We start from the raw sequence: 25,578 nt of genomic DNA, 5'->3' as shown, positions 1-25,578 counted from the left end.
CCATGCTATTGTAAAACATGAGCTCAAATTATATGATCCCCACAGCCAGTGAATTGCAAAGCTTCAATCAGCTGCCTTTTTAATTTTTTTTTTCCTTCCTCTCTTTTCTATAAAGAGGAGGGGGGGGGAAGACAGAAGTGTTTCACCAACTTCTGTTGACTGTTCCTTTTTTCTCCTGATTGAAATGTGTTGTTAAACAAGATCCCACATAATCTCAGCAGAGGGTTTCTCTCGCTCGCTCCCTCTCCTTCTGGGAAGCCGCGATCAGTGCCATCGGCGCTTGATTATTTGCAAACTCCCTTCGCTGCTTTTTTTTTTTTTTTTTGCCTTTTTTTTTCCTCCCCTCCTCTCCGTCTCGGTCTCCGTCTCCCTCTCTCTCCCTCCGTCTCTCTCTCCCTTTCTTTCACCCCCGGTGCAACTTTTGCAGGCGCCCCGGCACACGCAGCCATGCCGCGCTGAGAGCGGGGGCACCGCGCCAGCCCCCCTCCTTCCCTCCCTCCCTCCCTCCTTTCCTCCCTCCCTCCCTCTCTCCTTCCCTCCCTCCCTCCCTCCCTCCCCAGCGCCGCCGTCCCGAGCCGGGGGGGCCCCGCCGCCCGCCGCCCCTGCCCGGCCCCGCGCCTCGCCCCGGCCCCGGCCCCGGCCCGGCCCGGCCCGGCCCGGCGCCGCCGCCCCCCGCCCGCTCGCCCGCCCGCCCCGGCCGCGTCGGAGGGCCGGCAGCGGGGCTGGATGTGCCCGGCTCCCCCCGCGCTGAGGCGGGCAGCGATGCAGAAGGCAGGCGGCAGCTTCGCCTCCGCCGAGAGACACCCGCTCAAGATGGCAGATGTGTGTTGAGTTTGGGGGGCTGCGATCTCGCGTCGTTCGTGGCGGCGTTGCCATGAATAACAGGCGTCCTTGCACCGATGGCCCCCATGTACGAAGGTAAGCCCCGGCCCGGCACGGTCCGCCCTGCCGGCACCCCTATCCCTGCTGCGGGGGGGGGGACACGACACACACGACACACGGACGGACACACACACGGGGGGGACGACACGGCCCCGGGGGTCCCCGGCCGCCCGCCGTTCGCCGTCCCCCCGGCGTTGTTGCGGGGAGGCTGGCGGCGGAGCACCCCCGCCCTGCCCGGCGCCTGGCGGGGGGAGCGGGGCGAGGCGCGGGTCGCCGCCCGGCTCTGCCCCCCCCCCCCCCCCCGCCCCAGCGCCCCCCAGGCCCCGCGTCCCGGGCGCTCGGGCCCCGGCGGGGGGCGGTGGGTGAAGTCCGTGCCGGTGCCGAGCAGAACAATGAGGTGGACGGAGCTTGCCCTGCGCCTCCGTGCGTGTGTGTGTGTGTGTGTGCCTGCCTGCCTGCCTGCCCCTCGCCGCCGCTCTCATTTCCAGGACCGGCCACCCGGCTCCCTTCGCCCATTTCCCAAGAGTTTCCCCCCGCCGGGGCTCCGCTTTTCTCCGGGGCGCGGAGACCCCGCGGCCGGCGGCGGGGTCGGGGCTGCCGGCAGCCGCCTGTCAGCTCCACCGGCTTCTCCTCCAGCCCAGCCCAGCCCGGGCTGCGGCGAGAAGCCCAAGTGCCCCAACTTAGTTTTTTCGGTTTGGAAAAAAAACCCAAAAAACGGGGGGCGGGGGGTGAGTGTTAGGTCGGTGCGTATTTTGGGGTGTGTGTTTAAAAAAAATGAAAAAAATATATCGGGGTTAATTTAAATCGCCTCGCCATGCGTTTATCCTTCCCGGTCACCCCTCCCGGCTCGGCGCCGGCCGGGGAGCGTTACATAAACCGGAGGGGCAGCCAGCCGGCGGGTGCCTTATGGGACCGGTGGGTCCGTGGCGGCAGAGACCCGGGCGCCCGGCGGGGGGGGGGCGGGACGACACACGACACAGAACACACACACGACACGGGGACAGGGCACTTTTCTCCCTATGGCGAAGCCGGTAAAACTTATCTGAGGAGAAAATCGAGCCCGGGCTGCAGCGCCCGGGAGGAGGGCGCTCGGCGGGCGGTGTAAAGTTACCGGCCTGCCGGGTTATTTCTGGGCAGCCCCGGTCTCACCGGCGGTGCGGAGTTCGGACCCCGCGAAAGGCAGGCAGACAAAGAGGAGTGTTTTCGGCAGCGGAGGCAGGACGGCCGTCCCTCCCCGCCCTCGCCGCTGCCGGGCACCGGGCTGCCGGAGCCCGGGGGTGGCGGCGGCGCCGCCGGGGGTGGCGTTGGGGGGCCGCGGCGGGGCCGTGGCGGCGGCGGGGCCCTGCGCAGCGGGAGCGGCGGCGGCGGGCCGGTGCCGGCGGAGGGGCCGCGGCGGGCCCGGGGTGCCGGTGGGGGCCGGCCCACCGGCAGCGCCCTCTGCCGGCCGCGCCGAGCGGCCTCGGCCCCCGGGCCCGGCCCCCCCCCCCCAATCTCCGTCTCCGTCCCTGCTCCCGGGCCGCCCCCGGCGCCGCCGACCGCAGCCGGCGGCCGCGGGGGCCTGCCGCGGGCGGGGGGAGGCCGCCGCCGCCTGCCCGCCGCCCCCCGTCCCTGCCCACGGCGGGGGCTCGCAGGGCCGGCGCGTACCTGCCCGGCCCCCGCCCGCGGCCCCCGCGCCGGGCCGGGCCTGTGTGTGTCGCCGTCCCCCCCCAGCCCGGCGCGGCCCCCGGCGGACTGGTGAGGCCTGGCCGGCACCGCACCGCCCGCCGCTGAGCCTGCCCAGCCCCTCCCGCTTGGGCGCCGCCGGCAGGGTGGGTAATGCGGCGATCGCCCTGAAGTTCGCTCCTCGCCGGGCCGCATCCCCCGGGCGGTGCGGGCGGTGCGGTGCCCGGCGGCGGCGCCGGCGCCCGGCGGCTCCGCAGCGGCCGGGGGCGGAGTGAGGCGCGGGGCCTTGCGGTCAGCCCGGCCGCGCTCCCCTTCCCGGAGCGCCGCAGCGGGCGCCCGCCGAGCGCCGGCACGGCCGCCTCCCCGGAGCCGGGCAGGGCAGGGCAGAGGAAGGGAGGAAGGGAAGGGAGCGGAGGCCTCGGCCGCAACCGGGGCGGGAGGGCGCGGGGTTCCTCCCGGGGAGGAGGCGGCGGTGCGGTGCTGCACCGAAGCGTGCGGTGGAAGTTTAGCGGTTCCTTAGAGCATCCTAACTTCAGCGGCGCCCGTGCCTGTGCGTGACTCGAAAAAAAGAGGGCGGATGGAAAAAAAAAATGACCGTAAAAACAAATTTCCTGCAACTGATACAGAAGGGTCCACGGCCAGGCTCTGCAGCACGCCTCAAGCCTTACAGTAGGTGAATATCCCAAACTGCAGGAGCCACTGGATAGTGTGAAGGCTGATAGGGATTGTTTTATCTGTTTTGTGTTGCAGTATGTTTGCGGGTTAAATTGCTGCTGGATGGCTTCGAGGGAGGCGGTGGAGGGGTTAATGAATGTTTTTTGCTTCCTAGTTCCCGTGAGAGGCCCTTAGAATTCCCTGCAATATCACAGTGCATAGATAAAAACTTACTTATCGCAGGGGATGCGATTTCCTCCTTGGCAGGAGGCAGGGACTGCCATCCTCACTCACGTTATGTGCATAACCAGTCTGGCTGTAGCCCTCGCCTGGAGCATCAGGTACAGTCAGGCCGCAGAGGAGAGCACAGGAGCCGAGGGGTTGGATCAGCCCTGCGGCGGGCAGGCGCTTCTCTGTCCCTGCCTTGACAGAGACTGGAGCGGTCTCGGGTGGCACACACACGCATGCACGCCCACTGCCACCACCACCACCGCCGCAAGGCAGGACAGGGTGGGTGAAACAGGATCTCCACCGTACGGATTTCAGAACCTAGACTCTTTGACAGAAGAGGTGCCCCGGGAGGAAATTTGACACCTCGAGGCCTTATGAAATGGGTTCCAAGTAGAAATTTAAGTGAGTGATAACATAGAGCACATGCACAAAGTCACCCGTGATTCTCAATGTGGAAGTGAGAGCAGTGTGTGCCTGTGCTGAGCAGCTGGCTTAGATACTGGTTCTGGGAAGCAGAACGATGCCTCACCTGATATTAATAGGCAAGGCATGATAAAAAAATGAGTTATCTGGTATGAAATCTTCCCCCCCACATTCTATTCAGGGAGAATTTTCACATTCTTTTTAAGGATTTCAGAGTCATCTTCTCCTCTACCGGGTTTTTCTCATTCATTTTTTTCCAAGTGTTGCAGAGCTGAGTGGTAAAATGAAGGACATAAAAACCTACCAAGTAAAATAAAACAGAAGTAACACCTCTGTGCGATGTTTGACCTGGATTTCAGTTTCAGTTGTGAGCCACACGGGGACATGTGTTGGGCTTCAAAGTGGGCCTCATCAGTTATAATCCTGCATGGCCGCTGCTCCGGAGTTGGGGCAAAATGATGGCCTCCGTCCCATCAGGCACTGGAGATGTGGCTTCCTCAGAGGCAGCTGTATCGGCTTCAGAGGAGGCGAATGGCTTGAGGCAGGCAAGAATCTGGTTCCCTGGACAGTTCTCTAGGCAATGTTGCCCTTGCTGTGGAAAATCATCATCAGCACACTTGTTGTGAGAGACGTTTCCTTCTGTGCAGAGAACAGAGCCCAGCTCTGTGGACCAGGGAGACCCCATTTTAAGAGGGCTTACTGCTAGACATCACCGGTGCTTGGGCTATGCGTAGCTTTCTGCCCCGGGTGGGTGTCTCCAGTGATTTCCTGGGTGCCTCATGCTTGGCATCCTTGAGAGTTGGGTAAAAAGAGGTGTTTATATGCTTTAACCTTTATTTTCTAAACGGTGATTACCTCTGTTTTGGTTTTGTTCCTCTTTGCTTTACTTCTTACTTATTCCTGACAACTTCGTTGCAACTCGTGGTGTATTTTTAGCAGCCGCGTTGGTAGTTTTCTATGTGGGTGGCTTATGGAATTAATCTCAGTAATATTTGTAAATTGCACCTTGCCACCGGTGCCGCTGCTGGAGCTCGGTGCAGGCAGGGACCTGCCTGCACGCCGTCCCTGTCACACGAAGGGCTGGGAAGCCTGAAACTCTAACCCCGGATGCGCCGTGGATCAGATCCTGTTTAATGCCAGAAACAGGCCAGCCCTGCTGGGTTTTGAATGCATCCTCAAATCTCGTTAAAATGCACAAAACTCCCTCATGAGGGAGGCGGCACCAGTGAGGTGGAGTAAAGGTCTTTACCCCAAAGTTTGTGCAGGGAGATGATAACTCAGAGGCGCTTCCTGTTTATGAATTAATAACCAGAACTTAAGCTAAGTCAATGCTGGGACCAAAAGCGTAAGTTTTTATTAGCTCAGGATATGGCTTCAGCCAGGATAACAGGAAGCCCCCTCCAGTTATAATTATTGTTCTTATCATGCTGCCATGTCTAGTGATTAAATAGGTTTGAGATGTAATGGGTGAAAAATGCGGTTTTATTTTCGGAAGTGGAAAGAGCACTGCCAGGACCAGAGGCTGGGGCGAGCAGACAAACAACGTGCTTGGACAAAGAGGCAAGCACAGTTACTCGCCACAGTCGTCAGCCCTTGGACTCTGTGCAGCCTGTTCCTCTGCATGGCTCTATCAGGTGGGGAAAAACCCTGTTGGCTTCGGCTGGCCTGGAAAATGAAGTTATTTTAATTTTCCCGTGCCTCGGTTTCCCCATTTACCCAGTGGTTGCTATTTACCACCCGCTTTCACACAGTGCTTTGAAACCACCGGATGTGGTTTCATCCAGACTGGGTAAGAGCTGCCACTGGATCCTGATCGAGGTAGATGTTCCACTGATGAGGGACAACCCAGAGACTTCCTTGATGCCTGTGAGGGTTTTGAATTCCTGTCAACACCTGGAACTTAGCCCATTTCTTCAGAGGTGGATAACGTACTTGGGTGGCTAAACGAATAAGCCTCAGTTTTGGCCACATTGCAGCAATGGCGTGCAAAAATATGTGGATATTCAGTCAGGAAGAAAGTTCTGGGAAGACAAATCATGGCAGGCTTAGTGACCTGGGTGTGGAGGTAAATTCCTGTCCTGGTTGTGGGCCTCACCAGGTGGGTCCCAGGTGATGGTGTTAGAGCAGTCCTGCCAGATGGCGAGGTCAAGGGCAGGTTCAGCCACCTTCTGCTCAGACTGGGCTGAGACACCAGTATGAGGCAGATCAGACCGCTTCTCTTAGGTGCAGGACTCGAGGCAACTGGGATAGCACGCACCTTTGGGCAAGACTCCCGAGAAGGGGAGTTTGCAAAGGCATTGAGGGATGGGCTGATAGCTATTACAGTGTCCTCATCCCTGTATCTGTAGAGGTCAGGTAGGCTGGGACTGGATGTTTTTCAGAGTTCCACCCTTTTCCTCTCTGATCCCAATTTAAGAAGATATTTTAAGGTCTGTGCCTAAATTTAAGCTCACAGGCAGTGCTGCTGACTTCATTAGAATTGTTTATGTCTTTAAAGCTGGCCACACGCTGAAGTACCTTTCTGACTCATGGCCTCTATAGCTTAATCAGTCCATTTATAAAAATGAGGTTGTTTCCTCACCCTTAATAGGAAATTTCTGCCCTCCGAATGTGAAATATTATTTATAGTGCTTTTTCTTGCTTTTGGAAGGTTAACTGGTGGATAACAAGAAGTGAGAATTAAACACTATTTAGAGAAAAGGTTGTTTCTTCAGCTATTTACATACCCTAATACGGACCTAGGTGTTTAACAGGAGGCCTTCTCTTTCGAAACTATTCCCCCTGGCAGTACAGAGTTCAGCTTTTGTTTTGAAAATAAATCCAGGTGATGATTTCACTCCAGATAGGGCATTTAGCAATTTGTCTGTTTGTCGTGGGGAAGAGTAGAGGCATGTTACTGCTTCCCCCCGTTTACAGCACAGAGCACACCTGAATCCTCCCTCATTTGGCCACATCAGCAAATGAGGTCCTTCCCCTGGAAAGCATGAGTGCGTGTATTTTGGGACCAGTCTTGAGTTGAGGTAGCCTTCTGAGTTGGGTAACTTTGGTGGTAGAAATCATTCTTCTAAGACTTACCCATACAGGTGAGTGGAGGAGCAGCCCCCGTCTCTGTAGGCTGGCAAAGGCATTGCCACATCTCAAAATACCTTGGAGAGTCTGGAGTCAGGGCTAAAACAATTAAATAGCTGTACCATTAGAATTTATTTATTTAATGGAAGTAATGAGTTGTAGTAGTGCGTGTTTATACAGTGCTGTGTATGTTCAAGGTGCTATACAGAGGGTAGCTGTCTGATCAAGCCACTGATGGAATGATGCCAAGGAACGGAGTCTTTCACTTACTCACAAGGAGGGTACAAAATAGCCGGTGGGAGGCAAGCATCCTCGAGATGTGAGCTCCTCGAGCTGCTCCTGGGCTCAATTCTCATGTCAGGGATCATAGTCTAGATCAGCAACAGTGACACTGAAACCCGGGGAGCTTTAGCCCACCAGCATCACGTTCTGGAGGGAGAGGGAGTTTTATGCTGGTGAAGTATGTCCCTTGGTTTTCTTCAGTGTTTCCCACTGAATGGGACGTTTGCTTGGAGAAGCTGAAGCTCACTCTTTATTCACGCGTCGATCTCTGTCCTGCTCACCTTCCAGGGCCTGTGCTGACATCTGTCTTTGAAAGGATGAAGTAAGACCAATCGCTTACAGCTCCTACCCTGAAAAGCAGGAAAGGTCACCCCTCAAGGCAGTGGTATTTGCCAGAGATACTTGGGAAACTCAGAAGGGCAGCTGTCTTCCCTGTTCATTATAACCTTTAATCCTTAAGGCATTAGCAAGACCTGGAACAATGGTGTTACACAGTGGTATCCTGCAGGCTAACATCTCGCCCGATTCTAAACACTGACAGGTTTATCTTGGTCTGTGGGCTATGCTGAAATGCCACAGAAGCTTAGCTCTCATCAGAATCATTGAAATCATAGGAAGTGGGCATAGGAGAGACTTCAAAAAGGTTTTAAAAGCAAGATGTACTATACCAGATGTGTGCTTGTCCAGCATGTTCCCTAACATGCTTGTCCAGAGTATTCCCCATGTGTGGAGGGTCCACAGCCTGCCCAGGCTGTCATCACTGCCTTTAGCTATCTTTGTCATTGAAAAGATTTTACCTCCTCTGTAATTCCACTCTGCTTTGCTTGCTGTGATTCCTTGTCCTGTTGACAGTGGGTGTGGAAAAACTATTCTTTCCTCTTTGTCATGTCTCTCATTGGCTTTATGTTCCTTAGGCTAGATCCATTCTCAAACACATCCTTCAGCTTTCTCCCGGGTCTTGTTTTCTGCAGCTCCAACCATCCTCCTCCTTCTCTGAGTTCCCTTCAGCTAGTCTGCCTCTCTCTTGAATGGCACCGCTAGAGCACAGTGCTTTACCTGGGGTCCTGTGCTGGTCAAGTACAGTAGAAGTTTTCCTTCATGTCTTTTACAGGCACTATTCCTCTTTGGTTTAACTTTTGCACCGTGACATCGTTCATCTGTGTGTAGCTTGTGATGCACCGTGGCTCCCAGATCCTGCCCAAGAGGTCTGATGCATTGTGAGCCATTTGCTATGCTGTATGTGTGGAGCTAGCCTTTCCTACCTAAGCATTTGATTTTAATATTCATCCTGTTTGAATTTCATCCTGTACCTTTCAATTTGTTAAGATAGTTTTGAATTCTAATCTAACTCCTCTGACTTTGCAGTCCCTTCCTCCTGGGTGTCACCTGCCAACCGCTGTTTCTTCACCACGATCAGCTTTGGTTTTCACTCCACAGCCCCAAATAGAAAGCACAGAAGAGAAGGAACTGTTTCATAAAAAATAGGAGCAGAACCTTGCCCCCAAAATAAGAAAGAAACTGAAAAAAACACAAAACACGTGTCATTGTTTTCACACCTCCTATTCTTTTACTCTCTGGTGCTTTTGAAGTATTCCTAAGAACAGTTGTATTTGCTATAGTAGCGCCAGTGCCAAACAAAAGCAGGACCTTACTGCACTAGGCGTGACATTGACATGAAGGGGTAGATAGTTCCCACCCCAAAGGATTTGCATTTTATGTAGATGAAGGCACAGGAGGCTGGATTATACAAACCAGCTGGGCCCTTTGGGGAGAGGAAATCACAATGTGTGGGTTTCCTTAAACATTTTTTGACAGGGATTCGTTTGGGGAAGGGAAGGGTGGGCTGGAGCTTGAGAAGAAGTGAGAAAATAGGTCAGGAACAAGAGAGATGAGTATGAGAGAGGCAGGTCGGGAAGGAAGATGAGGGCAAGTGACTGTAACAGGAGAGACGGAGGTGATCCCTGAAAAGTACAGGGGCTGAGGCTGTCGCAGCCAAGGCCAACAGGAACAGAAAGTTGGGTGGATTGCTGAAGATACTGACTTGGACTGTTTTTGCAGCTGCCCTTACTGATTTCAGTCTCTCCCAGGTTTTCACCCGGCGGTTGTCTCTAACGTCTTTGGCAGGGAAGGTGGGCAAGGACGGGAGATACCACCTATATACTAATGCTCATAGGCAGGAGGGAGAGTCTGCCTGGGGATTCCCCGGCTGGAGCTGAGACCAGAGGCAAAACTGGTGCTATAGCATTCCCGTAAGATCTCTGATCCTGCTCTCCATCTCCATGCTCAGGAAATCCTGACAGGGCAGAGATTAGCTGAAACATCAGCGCTTTTCATTGATCTAAGATCCTTGTGGTTTCCTCCCTCGCTGCCATTGCCCTTCCCACGATGAAGGCGTCTGTGCAGGATGAATTTGATCTGCCATCCTCCCTCCTCCTCTCCGGCAGGCCCTGCATGCTGAATTTTCCCACAGCCTGCACGTGATGTCTTTAAGGGCATGTGTGACTGTCCCACCCTCTGTCCCTGTGTCTGCCCTACTCTCACCATCAGCCTGGGTGACTGAAATGGGTACGAGCACGGAGGCAGAGTCATCAGCGCCTGAGCTCATGGGTGAGAACTGCACGTGCATCGTGCCGCACACAGATGTCCACGGCCTGAAGGCTGGGCGCGTTTCAAGTGTATGAGGCTCAACATACTGTTCTCTCTAGCAGCAGGTCAGGTATGTCAGTATGTTTGGCAGCGAGTTTATAAGGTTATGGTTTTTCTCTTGGGTGAAGAGAGCAAGAAAAGCTTTTTTTTTTTTTTTTTTTGCTTATAGTTTGGGGTCAGGGCGTATAGTTGCTACTGGATGTGATCCAGTGGATTCAGTGCATCTCTGTTTATTTTTGCTTGAGGACATGGCTTTTTTTTTTTTCTAGTTACAGATCGTAAAGGCACACAGGATGGTGGGTAGCCAGTAAGCTCCCCTAACTATTAGCTGCATTGGTGGGGTGTTACGCTAGCAATTCTGGAAGGAATGTTACAGCAGACGATGGAGTGGGTTGATGGAGGCTTGGACTCTAGCAGCAAGGCTCAGAAAATATCCAGTCCCAGAAAACTTGCAGAACATTTCAAAGAAAGTTTGGTTTTTCAGGAAGCTCCTGTAGCTTTCCCAGAATATTTTTACTTGTAGGCAAAATTTGTAAGCGTTCTTTATTTTTAAAACGCAGTTTGTATTCTGCTCCTGTCTGCAGCAGCGCCAGCACTGTCAATGTATTTATCTTTTCCCTGTTAACACTTGCTGTTCCTGGAACGTCTTCTGCTCAGCAGCTGTTAGTAGGTGTTTTTTTTTCTCTCCCATCATCATGTACCTTTCCTTCCTGTTCAAGGCATCCATAAACCTCTCGTAGTGACATCATAGCTGTTTCCATAGCAACAGATTATGATACTAGAACAGAGGATCATATCAAACAGGAGGAGGAAGAGATAAATTATGGTGTTTGTGTGCGTGTGTCTGAGGGCTTGATTATATTCCTACATCTCTTCCGAGGATGTTGTCTGCCTGGTTTCTCCTCTGTTTATCTTAGATGCCTTTTAAAGGTTAGGAAAAAGCAAAGCAAAAAAAAAAAAGATCTGAAGGTCAGAACAATACAGACGCCTATTTTTGATGGTCTCTGTGTAAACCTAGTAGCCTAAGATTTATTTTTTTAGCTCAGTGGTACCTCTCCTGTGTCTCCTGAGAGTAATCTAGTTTGGAGAAAACTTGGAGGCACAACGATCTCCTGGTGCAGCTTCACTTGTTATTTTAATTACGAATTATTCATAGCCACTAGCAGCTGGGATCCCAAGTCAAGGGTCTCTGTGCTGCAAATTTTCCAAAAGATGGACGAAAGTGGCATGGCATTGCCCCAGGGAGCTCGCAACCTCTATTTGAGAAAGGATGCCACAGGTGCTCAAATCAGCCAACTCTGGCGTGGGGCGAAGAGGGAGAAGTACCCAAAAGAAAAGTATCAGCAGAAGTATGATCTCTAGACAATGCTCCAGCCTGCCCAGAGGTCATGGCAGATGAGGTCTGAGCCTCACCCCAGTGTTAGCTTTTCACAGTGGTGTTTCTGGAGGTGCTGTGCTGGCAGTGCAGGCTGGGAGCCTGGTTTGTGACCATCTGCATGGTTCTTCCATGGCTTCAGGCTTTCACTCCAACAGGACCTGGAAGTAGCAGGACTGCAGAAGGATGAGTATCCATGTTGCTCCGTGCTTACATTGGTAGGAAGGCTATCTGTTTGCTTAAAGCTTGAGGCTGGAGGTGAAGTATGTTCAGCTAAAATGCATGAGGTTTTATTTTCTCCTAGGCAGCGTTTAGTGTTGACAAATTCCAAATAGTTTGGCAAGGGTTTTCAGCAGGTCTCTGTTTTGCCTCTAAATAGCGGTAATTTCTGGCCACCATTGCTACTTTCCTGTTTAGATGATTGACTTCAGAAGCTGGAGGAAAATTTCCAAGAAAATCCTCTTAGATATCCTCGTAACTCTGTGTGTGTGCTTGCAATCTTTAATCTTTCTCTTTTGGCAGAATTTCTGGGGAGTTAAAGGCCATTGCTAGTCTTTAAAATACCCAGAGCAGGGTCATCTCTAACATGTCAAATCTCTGGTGATGCTCTCGAGCATGCTAACGTTGACAAACACTTTTGATCCCACGCTTAGGCACTCTAGTGCCCCAGGGAGGGGTGCAGGGTAAGGATCTGAGCAGAGCAGTAACCCGTAACGTGTCAGCTAGGTTTAGCGATGCCGTGGGGCAGAGGAGTATGTAATGGGGCTCTTTGCATTATGGCAATTCTGTGCCATGCTGCAGGGTGAGCCCTTGGTCAGCAGCGGAGCAGCACTGGGATTTGGTGATGCCCAGCTTCCATCTCCAAAGGCATCTGTGCGCAGAAGCTTTCCAGGATCTGCTAGTGGGCTTGGTGGCCGTGTTGAGCAAAGAGTTTTTTGTCTGACTTAGTGCCAACAGAATGGAGAGAAGTTGGCAAGTAGGAGGAATCGCATGTGTCTCTCAAACTCGGCAATGCCGTCAGGGGTTAAAGTTACTCAAAAGATATGTGAGCACAGAACACCTCGACGGGAATTAATAGTTAGGTCAAACTCCCTCTCTGCATTCTCTCAACATCAGAGTATGTATGTATTTAGCAAGTGGGGATAAGAAGCACGTTGCAAACCCCATTTAAAATAGCTGCACCACCTGACATGGATATGTGAAACCCAGACACGAGCATACCCTGTTGATGGTGACAATACTTCTCTTGCAGTGTCATTTTCTCATCGTTTATCAGAGGCTGTGAGCACCTGGATAATGAAAATGTGGCTTCCAAGTGCCTGTGCTGCCTGAAAGCCCATGCAAGTCAGAAGGGATGGTAGATGCTGTTATAGAGCTGTGTGTGTGAGAATACAGGTGAACAAGTATAGGTGTGTATAGAGTATATATATATGTATGTGGGACTCTTTCAATGTTTACAGGCATGTGTAGGAGCAGGCATATGTGTTTCCATGTGGCTGTATCCCCTTTGTCTACAGAAGGCAACGTGGGCCTGATTCTCCTTAGAGCTGTTACACCGTTCTCTCAGCAAATTGCATTTGTACCAGGGCTCTTTTCCACTGCGGGGAATGAAGAAGGGAGATTTATTATAAATATAAATTAGGCCTTCTGTGTGTTTGTGAGCTGTCGCAGCCTGTACAGGAGGAAATATAAGCAAGGTGAATGCAGGGTGTTTATGTGGAGTGATGCTGTGACAGCATACGCGTTGGCAGAAGTGCTGGCTGCAGTCTCTGCATAAGGGGTTGTGTCGCCGGTGTGAGTGTGGAAGGCTGTAAATCACAGTGTGTTCAGGAGGGGACACTGCCATGCTGCCGGTAAAAGGCAGGGAGAAATTTCTGAAGCAACGTGACTCTTCTCAGGCTGAACAAAAGGGTTACTAGAAATCCAAGCTTGAGAAAAATATCATCCAAGGTATTTCGACTGGGAGTGATCTGTAATCCACATCCACCAGCTTGTCTCCATCCTGACCTGGAACAGCTGCCTGGCCGGCATCTTTTACACATCTCTCCCAGTGCCAGGTTTTGGTAGCCCTGCTAGACCAGTTTGTTGGTATCTCTGCAGTTCTGCTAATGTGTTTCAGGTCTGTCCTGCTGTATCCTCAGTTATTTCAGTCTTGACCTAGTCTGGTGATGTAGCTGGCATCTGTATGCAAATGCAATATCTCCTGGAGAATATGTACCCATGTAGATGTGTTTACCGTATTACTCACAATGTATGTAATGCAGGTGAGACCACCTCAATAAAGTATCTGTATCTTTTTCAGCATCCCTGCAGGTAGGTGCCTGAGCCCTGGATTTGTTCTCGCTCAGCTGTGAACTTGAGCTACGGACTGTGGAGTTACCCTCTTCAGGACTGGGCTTGGCTTAAAAGTTATTTTGTGTTCTTCCAAAATCCTTGCTGTTTCCCAAGGGAGCACTTGAGTCACTATCAATCCCTGCATTTCCTCTCAGCCAGGAAGAGTTGAAGGGATTTCAGGAAGAGGATGCTTTACAAGGAGACATCTGCTTTCCCTTGCCATGCCCTGTCGCAGACAGACACCGAGACTCCTGCCAAAAAGCTGCTGCCTGTAGAAAATAATGTACGAGGGGAGAAGAAGACAGGTTGTGAGTGAACGACAGGGTAGGGCAGGGTTTCAGGTGGGGATGCGTTTGATACCAGGCACAATAAAACCGGTGTTTGTGGCAGCACTGGGGGTGAGCTGGGAAATGTGCTTATGTCATTTGGCATCACTGGAGCAAGCTGCAGGTCATAGTTTTTCGTTTGGATTTCATTGTGGTTGGTACTCCTGTCCAGCTCACCCTCTGTCATTGTAGAGCTTGTAGAGGGGATGGGGCTTTTACTTTGCTTGTGTATTTTGTGTCCTTTCTCCTGTCCCCGCCAGCTTCTTCCCCTCTGCTGCCCCCTCCCCAGCACAGCCCTGTCTTGTTCAGTTGTGCCTGGCTGAAGATGACCAGCCCACCTGAGGTGTTTGTGGCTGAGGACATAGCGCACCACTTATCGAGAACACGCCGACTTCCAGTGGAAGCTGAATGCTGCATGTCAGATGTCCCAAGCCATGGGCCAGCAAGTGCAGGGGCTCTGCGGTCACCCCTGGGGCTTGGGGTGAGCCTTGGAGGGCCAGCGGGCGCACAGGGGAAGAAAAGTGCAGGCAGAGTCGTGTAGGTAAAACACTCTGTGATTACTATGAAATGCTTGCTGAAAAGGCAGATATTTGGAGTTATTTGGCTAAACGAGGCAAGGGAAGTGGGAGCCTTTCCCGGTGATCTCGGCCTGCCCGCCTTGTCTGCTGAGGATGTGGAGAGGGCTGCGGGGTGCAGGTGCTCCCCATCGCCTGCCTGGGGTGTCCAGGCAGATGGGCTGGCTGCCAGCCAGCCTGCGGGGCATTTGTCCCCTTTTTGGTTGGAGGTGGCAACCCAGCAACATGCGAGAACTGTGAAATCCAGCCCTGTGTTGGGACAGGCTGCCCTTAAGCCCCGTGGAAACCCTAATTTGAAGGCCTAAAGGGAACTGAAGTGCGGCACTGGCTGCTGTGGCTGAGCTTCACCCTTCCTGAGCCGTGACAGCCTACCAGGAGGGGAGATGAGGGGCAGGATGGCCTCTGCCTTCCCAGCAGGGCCAGGAAGCTCCAGCCAAACTTCTTGTTCCCAGCAGAAGTATTGGATTTGGTCGGGTTTTAAACTGTGAATGTGATTAATCGTGGGTGGCGGTTCTGACCTCTGTGGTTTTCACTGGATGCACAAAGAAGTTGTGGCAGTTAATGGCCCTGTTCTGCCTGCAGCCCAGCCGGCCTCCATACAGCTGGTTACATATGTTCATCCCTATAGTTCTGCCCCAGATAACCGCTCTCCATCTCCCCAGCCTCATCACTGCTTCTCTTTGCGGGCAGCTGGCTCAGCTTGCAGCTGGTAGCACGTAGCACCACCCCTTGTGCCAGGCTCCTGAAGGCCACGTAGCCATTGCGGTGGGCCTCCATTGGGGGAGCCCCCCACTTCCCTCTCATGCCTGTGTCCCCTCCTGCTCATGCTTGCTCTCTGCACAGGGACCCAGTTCATCTGGTGCTCCTCAAGGGATGCCGGGCTCCATGTGCTGTGGGAGTGGGTGAGCTGCTCAGCACACGGGTAGTCACAGCTGGCTGAGACTTCCTTTTCGTTGTGACTGTGATTCTGTGTTTATTTATTTGTTACAATTGTTGTTGCACTCACTTAGGTACACTTCAGCATTGGATGCTTTCATTTATTTCTGAGACCTGTCACTGCATAAAACACAGGCGTAGCTTTAGGAAAGCCCTGGAGTGTGCCATACTATACCTGGGCTTGGGAGCGGGGATTCAGATAGGTCCTGAAGGTGGCCCCCAGCACTGTGCCTGCTGTATCGCTGGGAGGCACACGTGTACACCTGTGTGCCCATACAGACCTGTGCCTGCGGATGTCCCTGGGAGCATCCTGCCCACCTTCCTCCCCCAGTCAGGTCCACGGGACTTTGGCCAGTACAGCGGAGAAAGGATCACTGGTGTTTGTCAACCTTTACAAGATGGTTTTTAAGCCAAAGCCAAGATTGTAGCACATGCTAGAGGCTGGAAGGTAACTGTAAATCCTATGTCTCATTTGCACAAATATATTTGGTTCCAATCCTAAGGGCATTTTGCCTTCCCCTGCCTATACGTTCATTTCAGAAACATGTAAATTTAGTTTGACTTCATTTTTTCAAAACACCACAAAATGTGGCTGGGGGTGGGGGGGCTTTTAAATTATGTTTGGCACAGAGGGGATAAGGAGGATTCTGGATGCTTCAGAGAGTAGGAAGCTGTGGATGTTTGTCATTTAGACGCTATCAGAGGGGAACACTGAAGAGACTGGATACACTAGGAGAACAGTAGTGATATTTGCAGCCTCTTACTTGTAGGTCTGCTGCACAGGTCAGACCTCTCGGCTTTCTTCTGGCCCAGTATATGAGACCCCCCCACACTGGGTCATGTTTCAGGCATGAACCTTATGTGTAGGGTCATCTGGTGGATAAATGTTCTGCCATGAAGGGGGATGGGCTCTGTGGCAAGGTTGCTGCAGGAGTGGGAAGCGATGCTGGCCAGTTAGGCTCCTTCCAGGGCAGAAACCTGCAAGATGCCCCTGCCTCTCCAAAGAGGCCTCCCTTTTGCAGCAGGGTCAGTGGAGCAAAGAAGAGGGACTTGGTTTCTGCCATGAAGATGTGGGAGGCGCAGATCTACCTGAGAGCTCATGAGGAGGCAGATGTGGCAGTGATTCCCGGGTTTGCTGGGGGTCAGCAGTGATGGAACGTTTGTACCACAGAAGGCTTTACTCGTAGCAAAGTTTTTGTTCGCGTTTACTGGCTGCTTACCAGATCTCAAAATTGTTACAAAGAGCAACAAAACAGCTAAGACAGCCCGCGGGGCAGCCTCCCTCCAGGAGGCTGGAGGACTGACACACACACACTGACCACAGCTCTGTGCTGTTTGCACTTGGTGCTCTGTTCCCAGAGCTGCCAGTTCAGTATCTTTCACCTGCACCTGTTCCCTAGGAGGAAGAAACCAAAGAAGAGTTGGAGGCTTGTCCACGCAGAGTCTGGCTGCTGGAGGAAAGCTCCCAGCCCTCCTGTTACTGTCGGCAGAGGAGAGGGAGAGGTTTGTGTCCTCTCCTGCCTTTCAGCCAGAAGGAATGCATGTGCTTGGGGGCTTCCTGCCATGCTCTCTTGCCACACTGATGGGTTTCATGACACCACTTTTAGCACCTGAGGATAGGTGTGAAAAGGGAGGAGGTGGAGGTGGTGGTGGTGGTGTGAGTTAATACAAGACCCAGTGGGAAGCAGCGGCAGGCAGTATTATTTCAGTGGTTTGAGCCAAAACTTCTCTCTCTCTCTCTCTCTCTCTCTCTCTCTCTCTCTCTCTCTCTCATTAAATTACAACTAATGCAAGTAGCATTGTGAAGGAGGAATTTGGGAACTGTTGTTCATCATCCAATCACTTGTAACGAATGTGATGCTCAGTGCCATAGCCCATAGCCTAGCTGAGAAGTAATTCACTTGGTATTTGCAGGCATGACATGCATGCCATAAGAATTCTGCTGTTAGCATTATTCCAGCATTAGCAAGAGCGGATATGAAAATAAATGATGAGCTATTGTTTTTCATGATTAAGTCCAGGCTTTTCTATCCCTGGTCTTTTTTCCTTCCTCCATCTGTGGAAGGAGGGGCCTCTCCATTCCTTTCTCTTTCAAAGCAGGCAGGTTGTGCCCTCACTTATCCCAGCTCCCCCGTCCCCATTCCAGACCCGTGCCATTCCACTGCACTCTCCGCCTCTCTCCTCCTGGGTTTGGAGACTAGCCACAGTGGTCCTTTAAATTGCTGTAGGATATCACCGCAGAATGATACGACATCAAAGGGGACCTCAGCATTTTGTTATGGGTCTACAAAGCTGGTTTGCCCTCACCATCCCTCAAGGGGACCAAACCCTGCTCTCCATGGTTGCACTGGCACGCTCAGAGTTCAGTGGCGGGTCAGCGATTTGGTACTTTGAGGTCATCCGCAACCCTTAAGTACTCCTCTATTATTTAAAAAAAAAAAAAAAAAAAGATGAGGGAGAGCTCTTGAGGCAGCTGTCAATCTGGATGTGCAGGAGCAAGGCTGAGCAGCCTCTGCTTGGGTCTGCTGACAGGGGCCAGCACTTAAAAAGAGAAGTCCACAGGGCAAACAAGGGGGATCTGTGACCCGCGGTTGTGAGGCGCATCCCTGTCCATTCCAGAGGGCTTTCCTGTGTTTCCTGTGGAGCTTTAGAAGTGTGAAGGAGTTAAACATTACAGGGGAGTGAAGTAGTTAAGTATTATTTATCCCCAGTTTGTAGTGGGGACGACCAAAGAAGAAAGCGTAGCAGTTTCAGAGATGACCCCTGTTTCTGGGATCATCTGTTCATGGTGCCAGTTCAAGCAGGCACGCGAACACCCACCTACGCAAAATAAAAGGCTTCTTTCGAAAACTGGGCTTAAATATCCCCATGAAACCCCCAGACTGAGTCAGTACCAGAACTATACAGGATTCCTACGCTCTTAATCTTATTCTTAATCAACTAACCCAGGCAGTCTTTCATGTCATTGAGTTGCTGCTCACTCCAGTGGCCCCAGCCTGTGTTGGCTGTTCAGCAGAAGGCCTGGCTGAGCTGAAGGCAGATGGCAGGGTAGGAGCTTGTGCTGATCCTACTACTATTAACTCTACCACTCCTCTGCACAGCAAGCTGCTCCCTTTGAACATCAGCAGAACCGTTTTTAAAAGCCTTGCAGCCCAGCCTTGTGCAACAGAACAGCTCATTTTGTCAGGGAAAAAGATACCTTGGCAAACTTTGAGTGTAGGCTGTCAGGGGTAACCTCAAGACGCTGGAAGAAGCAGCCGTAGGCTTTGAGGAAAGAGCAGCAGCCAGCTGCAGGTGTCACATTCTCACCTGAGGGAATGTGTGAAAGCCATTGCTTTTCCCCCCATGTTCTTTATTCATCCTCTCACAGGAGAAGTGTTCTGTGACGTTGATTTGCACGTTATCATGGTTATGAAATCCAAAGCTGCTGGGTCACACTACTTGTCCCGCCCTGCGCCGTGCTGCCAGCATACCTTAGCACACAGCAACCTGCAGTACGTTGTGGTTATCCCAGTGTAGCCCTGACCTGTGGGTCTCCTAAAATGTCTCAGGCCAGGTACCTCCCTCTTCACCACCAACTGCACCTGCTTGCACGCATGCACACACATGTGCAATGCACAGCGTTTAGCACCGATAGCGTGTGTGGCTCTTGCCAGTTCACTTCAGGGCTTTTGCGAAGTCCCATGTCTCAGAACTGGGGAGGCCGTGTCCCTCTGCCCGAGCTCCTCCATGCAGCCGTCTCACAGCTCTCGCGGTGATTGCCAAGGCCCTTTTCACTGTACTCGGTTCTTCTCGGATTTTGCAATATGCGTAAATGGGGTGGTGGTGACACTGGGCGTGAAGCCATCAACTCATATTTACTTGTGATCTAAGAAAGCGATTTCAGTTCAGAACCTCAAAGGGCAAGCTGCTGTGTGATTTAAAATTGTGCTACCAGCAGAAGCATATGACCTCATCATATGAAAAAGCAGGAGGAGATTAGCAAAGAAGTAAGTTTCTAAGGTACACAAATGTCCACAGGAGAAATAAAAGAAATGTCTTAGTAGAAGGTTCAGTTGTCTGCGTAAGAGAAGGCTGGGGAAATGACTAATTTCTGGTTCTGTTATATGTGCAATCTGATGCAGTTGTTCCTTCTTTGATTCAGGCCCCCTCCTTCGCTTTCTGTACCCCCTACCTCGCCTTGTTTTTTTCTGCCTTTTAAGAGAGAGCGGGCGAGGGAGGTTGGAAGGGCTCAGTGAGGAAGGAGTTAAGGGAATGCTCAGTGGGGATTATAAAACAGCCAGGCACTTGGAAACAGTTAAGAAGAGAGAAACAGATCTGCCAGGAGGGAGTGTGGCACTGGAGCCGGTGGTTTATTTTCATGCCTCCCTACACAGCGACGCAGAAGGCTCTCCTACAATGGGGACGGAGGTAACAGCGGGGGGAGCAGGGTCGGTGCTGGGGTGGGGGCGGCAAGGTCAAATGGGGAACAGACTTCCCCGGCGCAAAGTTGGCAAGCCTTCCCACTGCTCCTTACTCACATGCTCTGCTCTGGATGTGGGTCGTTCCCATTAAAGGTGGCAGGAGTTAGCATCTACCGTAGCCTGAGGGCATGGCCTTGCCCTGGGGACAAGGTGTCCTCTTTGCATGTTGGATGTAGGGGAGGGTGGTCTGTACACTCTTGGCATTGCCTTGGAAAGGTGAATGCAACAACTTCACCGTCTGCTCAAGCGTGGTGCTGAGAGCAAAGTGTGGGCAGGTCTGTGGGTATGCCTACGTGAGCGTGAGTTGCATGCGAGGTCTCCTGTGAGCGTGGCTGTGGGTGGACATCTTGTGCAAGCCCACCTGGCCAGGAAGAGCCTTCCGTCATGCTCTGATGAGGCGGCCTTGAGTCACGAGGAGATATGTTTTTACTCACCCCACATTTGTGCTTCAGAAGCCCAGCTGAGATCTCCTGCGCTGTGTCAGGCACCGGGTGCCTTGACGAGGGCAGAGAGTCTCGGTCCTGGGAAGGAAGGGCTAGTACAGGCACCTGGAGGCAATGTGACCTGACAGACCAGGTTACTGGCAGGGCCACCAAGAGAAGCTAGGTTGGTCAAGTCTTCCTCCATTGTGTTGGGGCTATAGCTTGGGGCAGTAGCTAACTACTTCCCAGTTTGAGGGACACTACTACTGTGATGGCAAGTTAAGAAGTGACCTGTATGCAGGCCCTGCCATCCTCTCCTGGCTCTTCAGCTCTGTGCATAAAACATCATGGTGTTTGCAGCCGTGTGGCAGCGGGAACGTATGTGGGAGTGACCATAGTGGAGTACTGCATGTGTGCAATGTGGAGTCCCATTTTCCTTTGGGGGAAAAAAACAGAAGCAACTGTTGGAGCCAAAGTGTGTGGAGAGAAGGTTAGTCACTCTGCAAGTGTCAGGGGCTCATGGAGGAAGTAGCAGGAGTTTGCTGACTAATGCCGATGATGATGATGTTCAAGGAATAAATGAGAAAAGAGGGAAAACCCTCTGTTTCTGAATTTGGAAGGGAAAAAAAAAAAAGGAATATGTACAGAGTTACTAATCAGCCCCCAAAGTCTCTGACCTATATCTCCCTCCTTTCCCTAGAGCCATTTTTGAAATGAAAAATTAATAGAGAACAACCAGATTTTACCTCCAGGGTACCCTTTTAGGCTGCCATGTACTGCAGGCTGAGACCAGCAGATAGGACTTTGGTGTCCCTCAGCATGACCGAGAAAGCAGAGTGGTCTCAGTCCAGGGTGTTGTGAGGGCATCCAGAGAGACGGAAAGCGAGAAGGTAATCTCCTCTCTGGGAAGGACGGTCTCTGGCTTTAGATGGTTGGGAAGGGGATGTTGAGCTGACATGCTAGGTTAAAGTAGACCAGTAAAGAAGGATAGTCCTTGAAGTTACAGTAACTTTATCAGGGGAAATGGAAGTAAGAAGGAAAAAAAAAGTATATCAGGTCATTAGCCCTCTGAGGGCCAAGTTCATTGTGTCTACAGAATATTCCTCCCCCTCTTCCCATTTTTAGTTTTTTAATGAGGAAAGAGAATCCTTATTTAAGAAGCTAAAACCGAGGGTTGTGGGTCAGGAGGTTTCATTTCCCAGTTCTGCTGCTGCCTCGCTCTTGAAGCTTGAGCGGGTCGCTTTACTTTCTTCTGGCTCCATCTTTGTCTCTGTAGGATGTGGTTTGTTGTACCCTTTGCAAAGCATTTTCAAACCTGTAGAAGAAAGGAAGGGCTACACTTTCCAAGGAGACCAGGGCTGGGGCTTCACAATGACAGCCCTGTGCAGTGCCGGAGAAGGAAGGATGATGCTGGGAGGGTTTCTGCCTGCACTGGAATAGGCTGTGTGCCTCCACAGCACACCCATGGCTTTGTGCACTGCCGGATTCACCCTCCCCCATGGCAGGGGCAGGGTGGGACCATGTAACTGTCGAGTGCCATGAGAAGAGGTGTGTCACCCTCTGTGGCAGCAGAGCTAGGCTAGATTTGAGGGGATCTGAGTATGCGAAAATCTGGTCCTTTCCCATGTCCTCATGTTGGATGACCTCAACTTAGATGCCCAAGATCTCTAGCCATATTTAACGCATAGGTCTGGATGCATCGTGTTGTCTTTGTTGTGCTCCTTCAGAGCCTAGCTCCTTAGGTGTTTGCAAGATACCTCACTCACTGCTATATTTTGTGATAAATATCCTCCATAACCCTGAGGGGCCAGAAGCTGAGCCATTCCGGCTGTCTTTGCATGGACTTCTGCCTCTCCAATATTAGGATGCCTCATGCAGCTTGAAAAACTAGGTTATATAGCAGCTTTAATGGGGCTTTTTCCAGACACCGATTGACCTGATTCTTCAGACCAGCTGTTTTATTTATTAAGCAAAATAGGAGAAAAAGAATGCACCTCCTACATAAAATTGATTCATTGTGGAGAATGTTTAAACTATTTTTGGGGGGTTTTCGTAAATCAATGTGGAGCTCTTACTTCATGTTGGTTTTGGAGATATTAATTTATACACTAGCAATGAGGAAGATTTGCCTCTTCACCTAATCCTGTTTCTAGAGAGAGATTTACTTAATGTGCAGTGTAATTTGTCTAATGTGCAACTTTGTATGTAGAGAGTACCCAGATCCAGTAGAAACAGTGGGTATAATAAAAGAGAGCACTGTAGTGCAGTGCTGTAAATCCCCCTGTGATTAAAAATACTAAATTAGTCAATGGTAGTGCAGTCAGGAGACATTGCTAGCTGAAAAGCAGGGATATATGGCGAGAGTTTTCAGTGCAGAACAGAGAAACTGGGTCTGCGTTCATCTCTGTGTGCGTGTGGTATGTGTCTGGGGGAGGGACAGTTTAGAACATCATTTGCCAGGAATACAGCTTGGGTGGCAAAGGGGAATCATCCAGAGTTATCCCAGGGTTGTCCTTGCATGTTCACAAGGTGATGGAGGATCTGATTCTCCTGCCAATTCCCATATTGTCTCACTCTGTTTCTCCCCTCAAGTCCTGTGTGTGCTTGGTGGAAAGTTGCAAGGTTGAATTTTACACTTCTACAAAAGTGTCTCTAAAAATAATTTATTGCTCTGAAGAAGGCTGGCACCATAGATTGGTTGATTTTTTTCATTTTTTCCCCCCCATCTGTCTTTTTGTCTGTCTGTCTTTCTTTCCTAGTGTTAACACAGACAAGTCACTGTCTAGAATTTTCAGATGGGTCTTTTTTTAGTATTTTGTGAATATCCCTGTATATAAACAGGGAAAGGATGCGTTTATTGCAATGTAAGAGTCACTACCTTTGAGTACGCTCCATCTGTCCTATATCCAGCTTATGACCGCTGCTGCCTACCATACCTGATACTTAACTTGCTTCCTCTTTCTGAGACAAGAGGAGGAAAAGTGGGGCTCGTGCAAAAGTTGCTGTTTGGAACTGAGGAACAGGACTTTGTTGTGCATTACGATTAAAAATAAATGAATTTTATTTATCTGAACAGAACCAGGATATGAAATAAAGCTTTAGATACAGTTTGCATTTAAGTTTGATGTGATTTTGTTAGTGTAACATCTGGCATGTGTGGTTTCTTCCACAGCTGGATAATATAATCCAAAGGAAAGAAAAGTGTATGTCATCACAATGACCTGCTGTTGAGGCCATCCAACAGCTTCTGTATTATAAGAACCTCTTTCTGGTTGTTGACAACTTTACCAAACTTAAACTCTCTGGGCTAAAATTTTCCATCCCAGCTACCTGCCTCAGAATGTGTATTTAGAAAACAGCTCTTTCATACCTCTGTTGAAACTTCTGATGAATGTTAAATATAACAACTGTACCAAAAAGTGAGCAAGCAACCCCCCACCTTAACAACCCAATAAAATTTGCATGGTGTATATGTCAGAAGCACCACTTCTGCTGTCTTCAAGAACATCAGCCCAAACTTGGCCAAATTTTAAGCCTTAAAAAAAATAGTTGTTCGTCACATCCTCAGCAGACAAAACAAATCTCCGAAGAATTTGGACCTAAGAGTTTCAATTAGGCAATTAAAATTAGTGGAAGCTTTTCATGTTAATCTCTCTGTGCCTCAATTCCCTGCCTATCACATAGGGATAATACAGTGTGTTACTTTATGAGGGCATTGTGAAAGTACATTCCTTTATGTTTGTGAAACAGTTACTCTGATGATGTGTACTGTAGGAAAGCCCGTGAGTAAATTACTAATTCCATCTGCAGAGCAGAGTGTGGCTGGTACCTAGTAAAGAAGGCTTGGGGCCGCACCTCAAACAGTGCAGAGAAGACTAAACAGTGAGTCTTTGCTCGCTAAGTGAGCACCGTGTATCCTGTACTGGGTGAGGCCAAGTCCCATAGAAAGGTAGCCTGTGATTACATGATTAACAGCTCTGCCACCGTATGTAGGCAAGAAAGGGGGCTGAAGGAAGGTTGCACAGGCGATGATAAAGCTGAGGTTTCCTAAGCCTTGCATTCTTGATTTGCAGCTTTAAATAGTCTTGCTTTCACCTTTTTCTGTTTTCTGTGTAGTTGTCTATCATGTGGAGTGGGCATGAGGAATAACAAACGGCCGTTGCTCCTGGAAGAAGAGACAGGGAAACGCCTGGTGCCATCGATCATCAGAGAGGAAAATTCTTGGTGGAGCCTTGCATTCAGGCATCGCGTATAGGAGCATGTGTGACCCTTGAGATAGAAGTCAGGGATGGAGGGAAAAAGCAAACAGAGATGTCTTTTTTTCCCTTATGACAACTGTTCGGTTTATGCTGTTTTTCTACAATAATGCTGCGTACCATTAAACAGCAATGCCACAAACCAACAGACTTGGAAGTTATTTTAAAGAAGGACAAGACCATCCCATTGCTTTTTTGCTGTGGGTCTTGTGGGAAGGCGTATCCTGGTTTTACCCCGGGTACTCATAGTTCTGGTCACTCCCTCTCCTGGCTCCTGCCCTGTGGAAATCCTAAGTGATACATGCACAAGACTGTCATCCTTAAGTTTGGGAAAATGATCCAGTCCTGACTCACAGGCAGAATCACCCCCAAATCCCTCTGCTTTTGTTCACTTTCTTATATTTTGCTTTTCTACCCATATGTGTTCCCCAGGTGGGCAGTAGCAGGGGAGGAGGAGGCTTTGGTTGAAGGTTTGAAGTAGAAATTGTGATCGTGCCACCAATGAGCAAGCTACCGGGTGGCTGGGATGCACACTTCACCAGAATTTTGCCCCTGTATTATTGGCTGTTTCCTCTGCAGTAACTTAGGACGGGAATAAGCCGGTCACTCTGATGCTGCAGAGGAGGTGGGAGTGGAGAGCAAAGATTGCCATGAGCCAGGAGCTATGAGCTGCAGGAAAGTTGTATAGATACACTGACTTTAAAGGGTTACAGTTCAGCACAGGAACATACTCACTGAGCTGTACAAGTTGAGGAAACTTGCTCATTCTCTGCCTACGTTATGAGTCAAACCAGGATGCACATTTTCTTCAAATCCCTAAACCCTAAAGCCTGTGCACAAGAGCCTCTTCTTGATGTGGTTTTCATAATTGATGTTTGGCTATTTCACAGTTGCTTTTCCCCATGGAGTTTCTCTTAAAAATGGCCTATATTTCTTTTTAATTTTGACTGTGCATGGCAAGTTTATATTTCAGAAAAAACATTCAAGCGTCATTTTTTGTAAAGCTAGGATGCCATTAGGGTACTTTGGGGAGGGAACTGCT

At 50.7% G+C, this 25,578-nt stretch overlaps 1 protein-coding gene and 1 long non-coding RNA gene across 15 annotated transcripts in view; both read left to right on the top strand.

Annotated features, from left to right (window-relative positions):
• Positions 1–341: 341 nt before the first annotated feature.
• HIPK2 (homeodomain interacting protein kinase 2) overlaps positions 342–25,578 on the top strand; it is a 142,304-nt gene continuing 117,067 nt past the window's right edge. For 2 of the 14 annotated variants that reach the window (XR_012657365.1, XM_075074527.1), the window contains exons 1-2: positions 343–918; positions 13,714–13,882. Coding sequence is in view for 12 of the 14 variants with exons in the window: in XM_075074527.1 (XP_074930628.1) it covers positions 13,840–13,882 (43 nt within the window). In the remaining 2 variants the exon portion in view is untranslated. Of the gene's footprint in view, positions 919–3,029; positions 3,218–13,713; positions 13,883–25,578 lie in introns of those variants that run through there. The other 12 variants (XM_075074555.1, XM_075074578.1, XM_075074563.1 and 9 more) reach the window with 11 other exon arrangements.
• On the top strand, positions 13,906–24,678 carry LOC142048084 (uncharacterized). The gene is made up of 2 exons (XR_012657396.1): positions 13,906–14,365; positions 24,397–24,678. It is a non-coding gene; the product is annotated as an uncharacterized LOC142048084 (long non-coding RNA).

The sequence above is a fragment of the Phalacrocorax aristotelis genome, chromosome 1 (genome assembly GCF_949628215.1).
Source record: "Phalacrocorax aristotelis chromosome 1, bGulAri2.1, whole genome shotgun sequence".
Lineage (NCBI taxonomy): Eukaryota > Metazoa > Chordata > Aves > Suliformes > Phalacrocoracidae > Phalacrocorax > Phalacrocorax aristotelis.
Note: the sequence above shows the minus strand (reverse complement) of the source record. Positions and strands in the feature narration are given on the sequence as shown.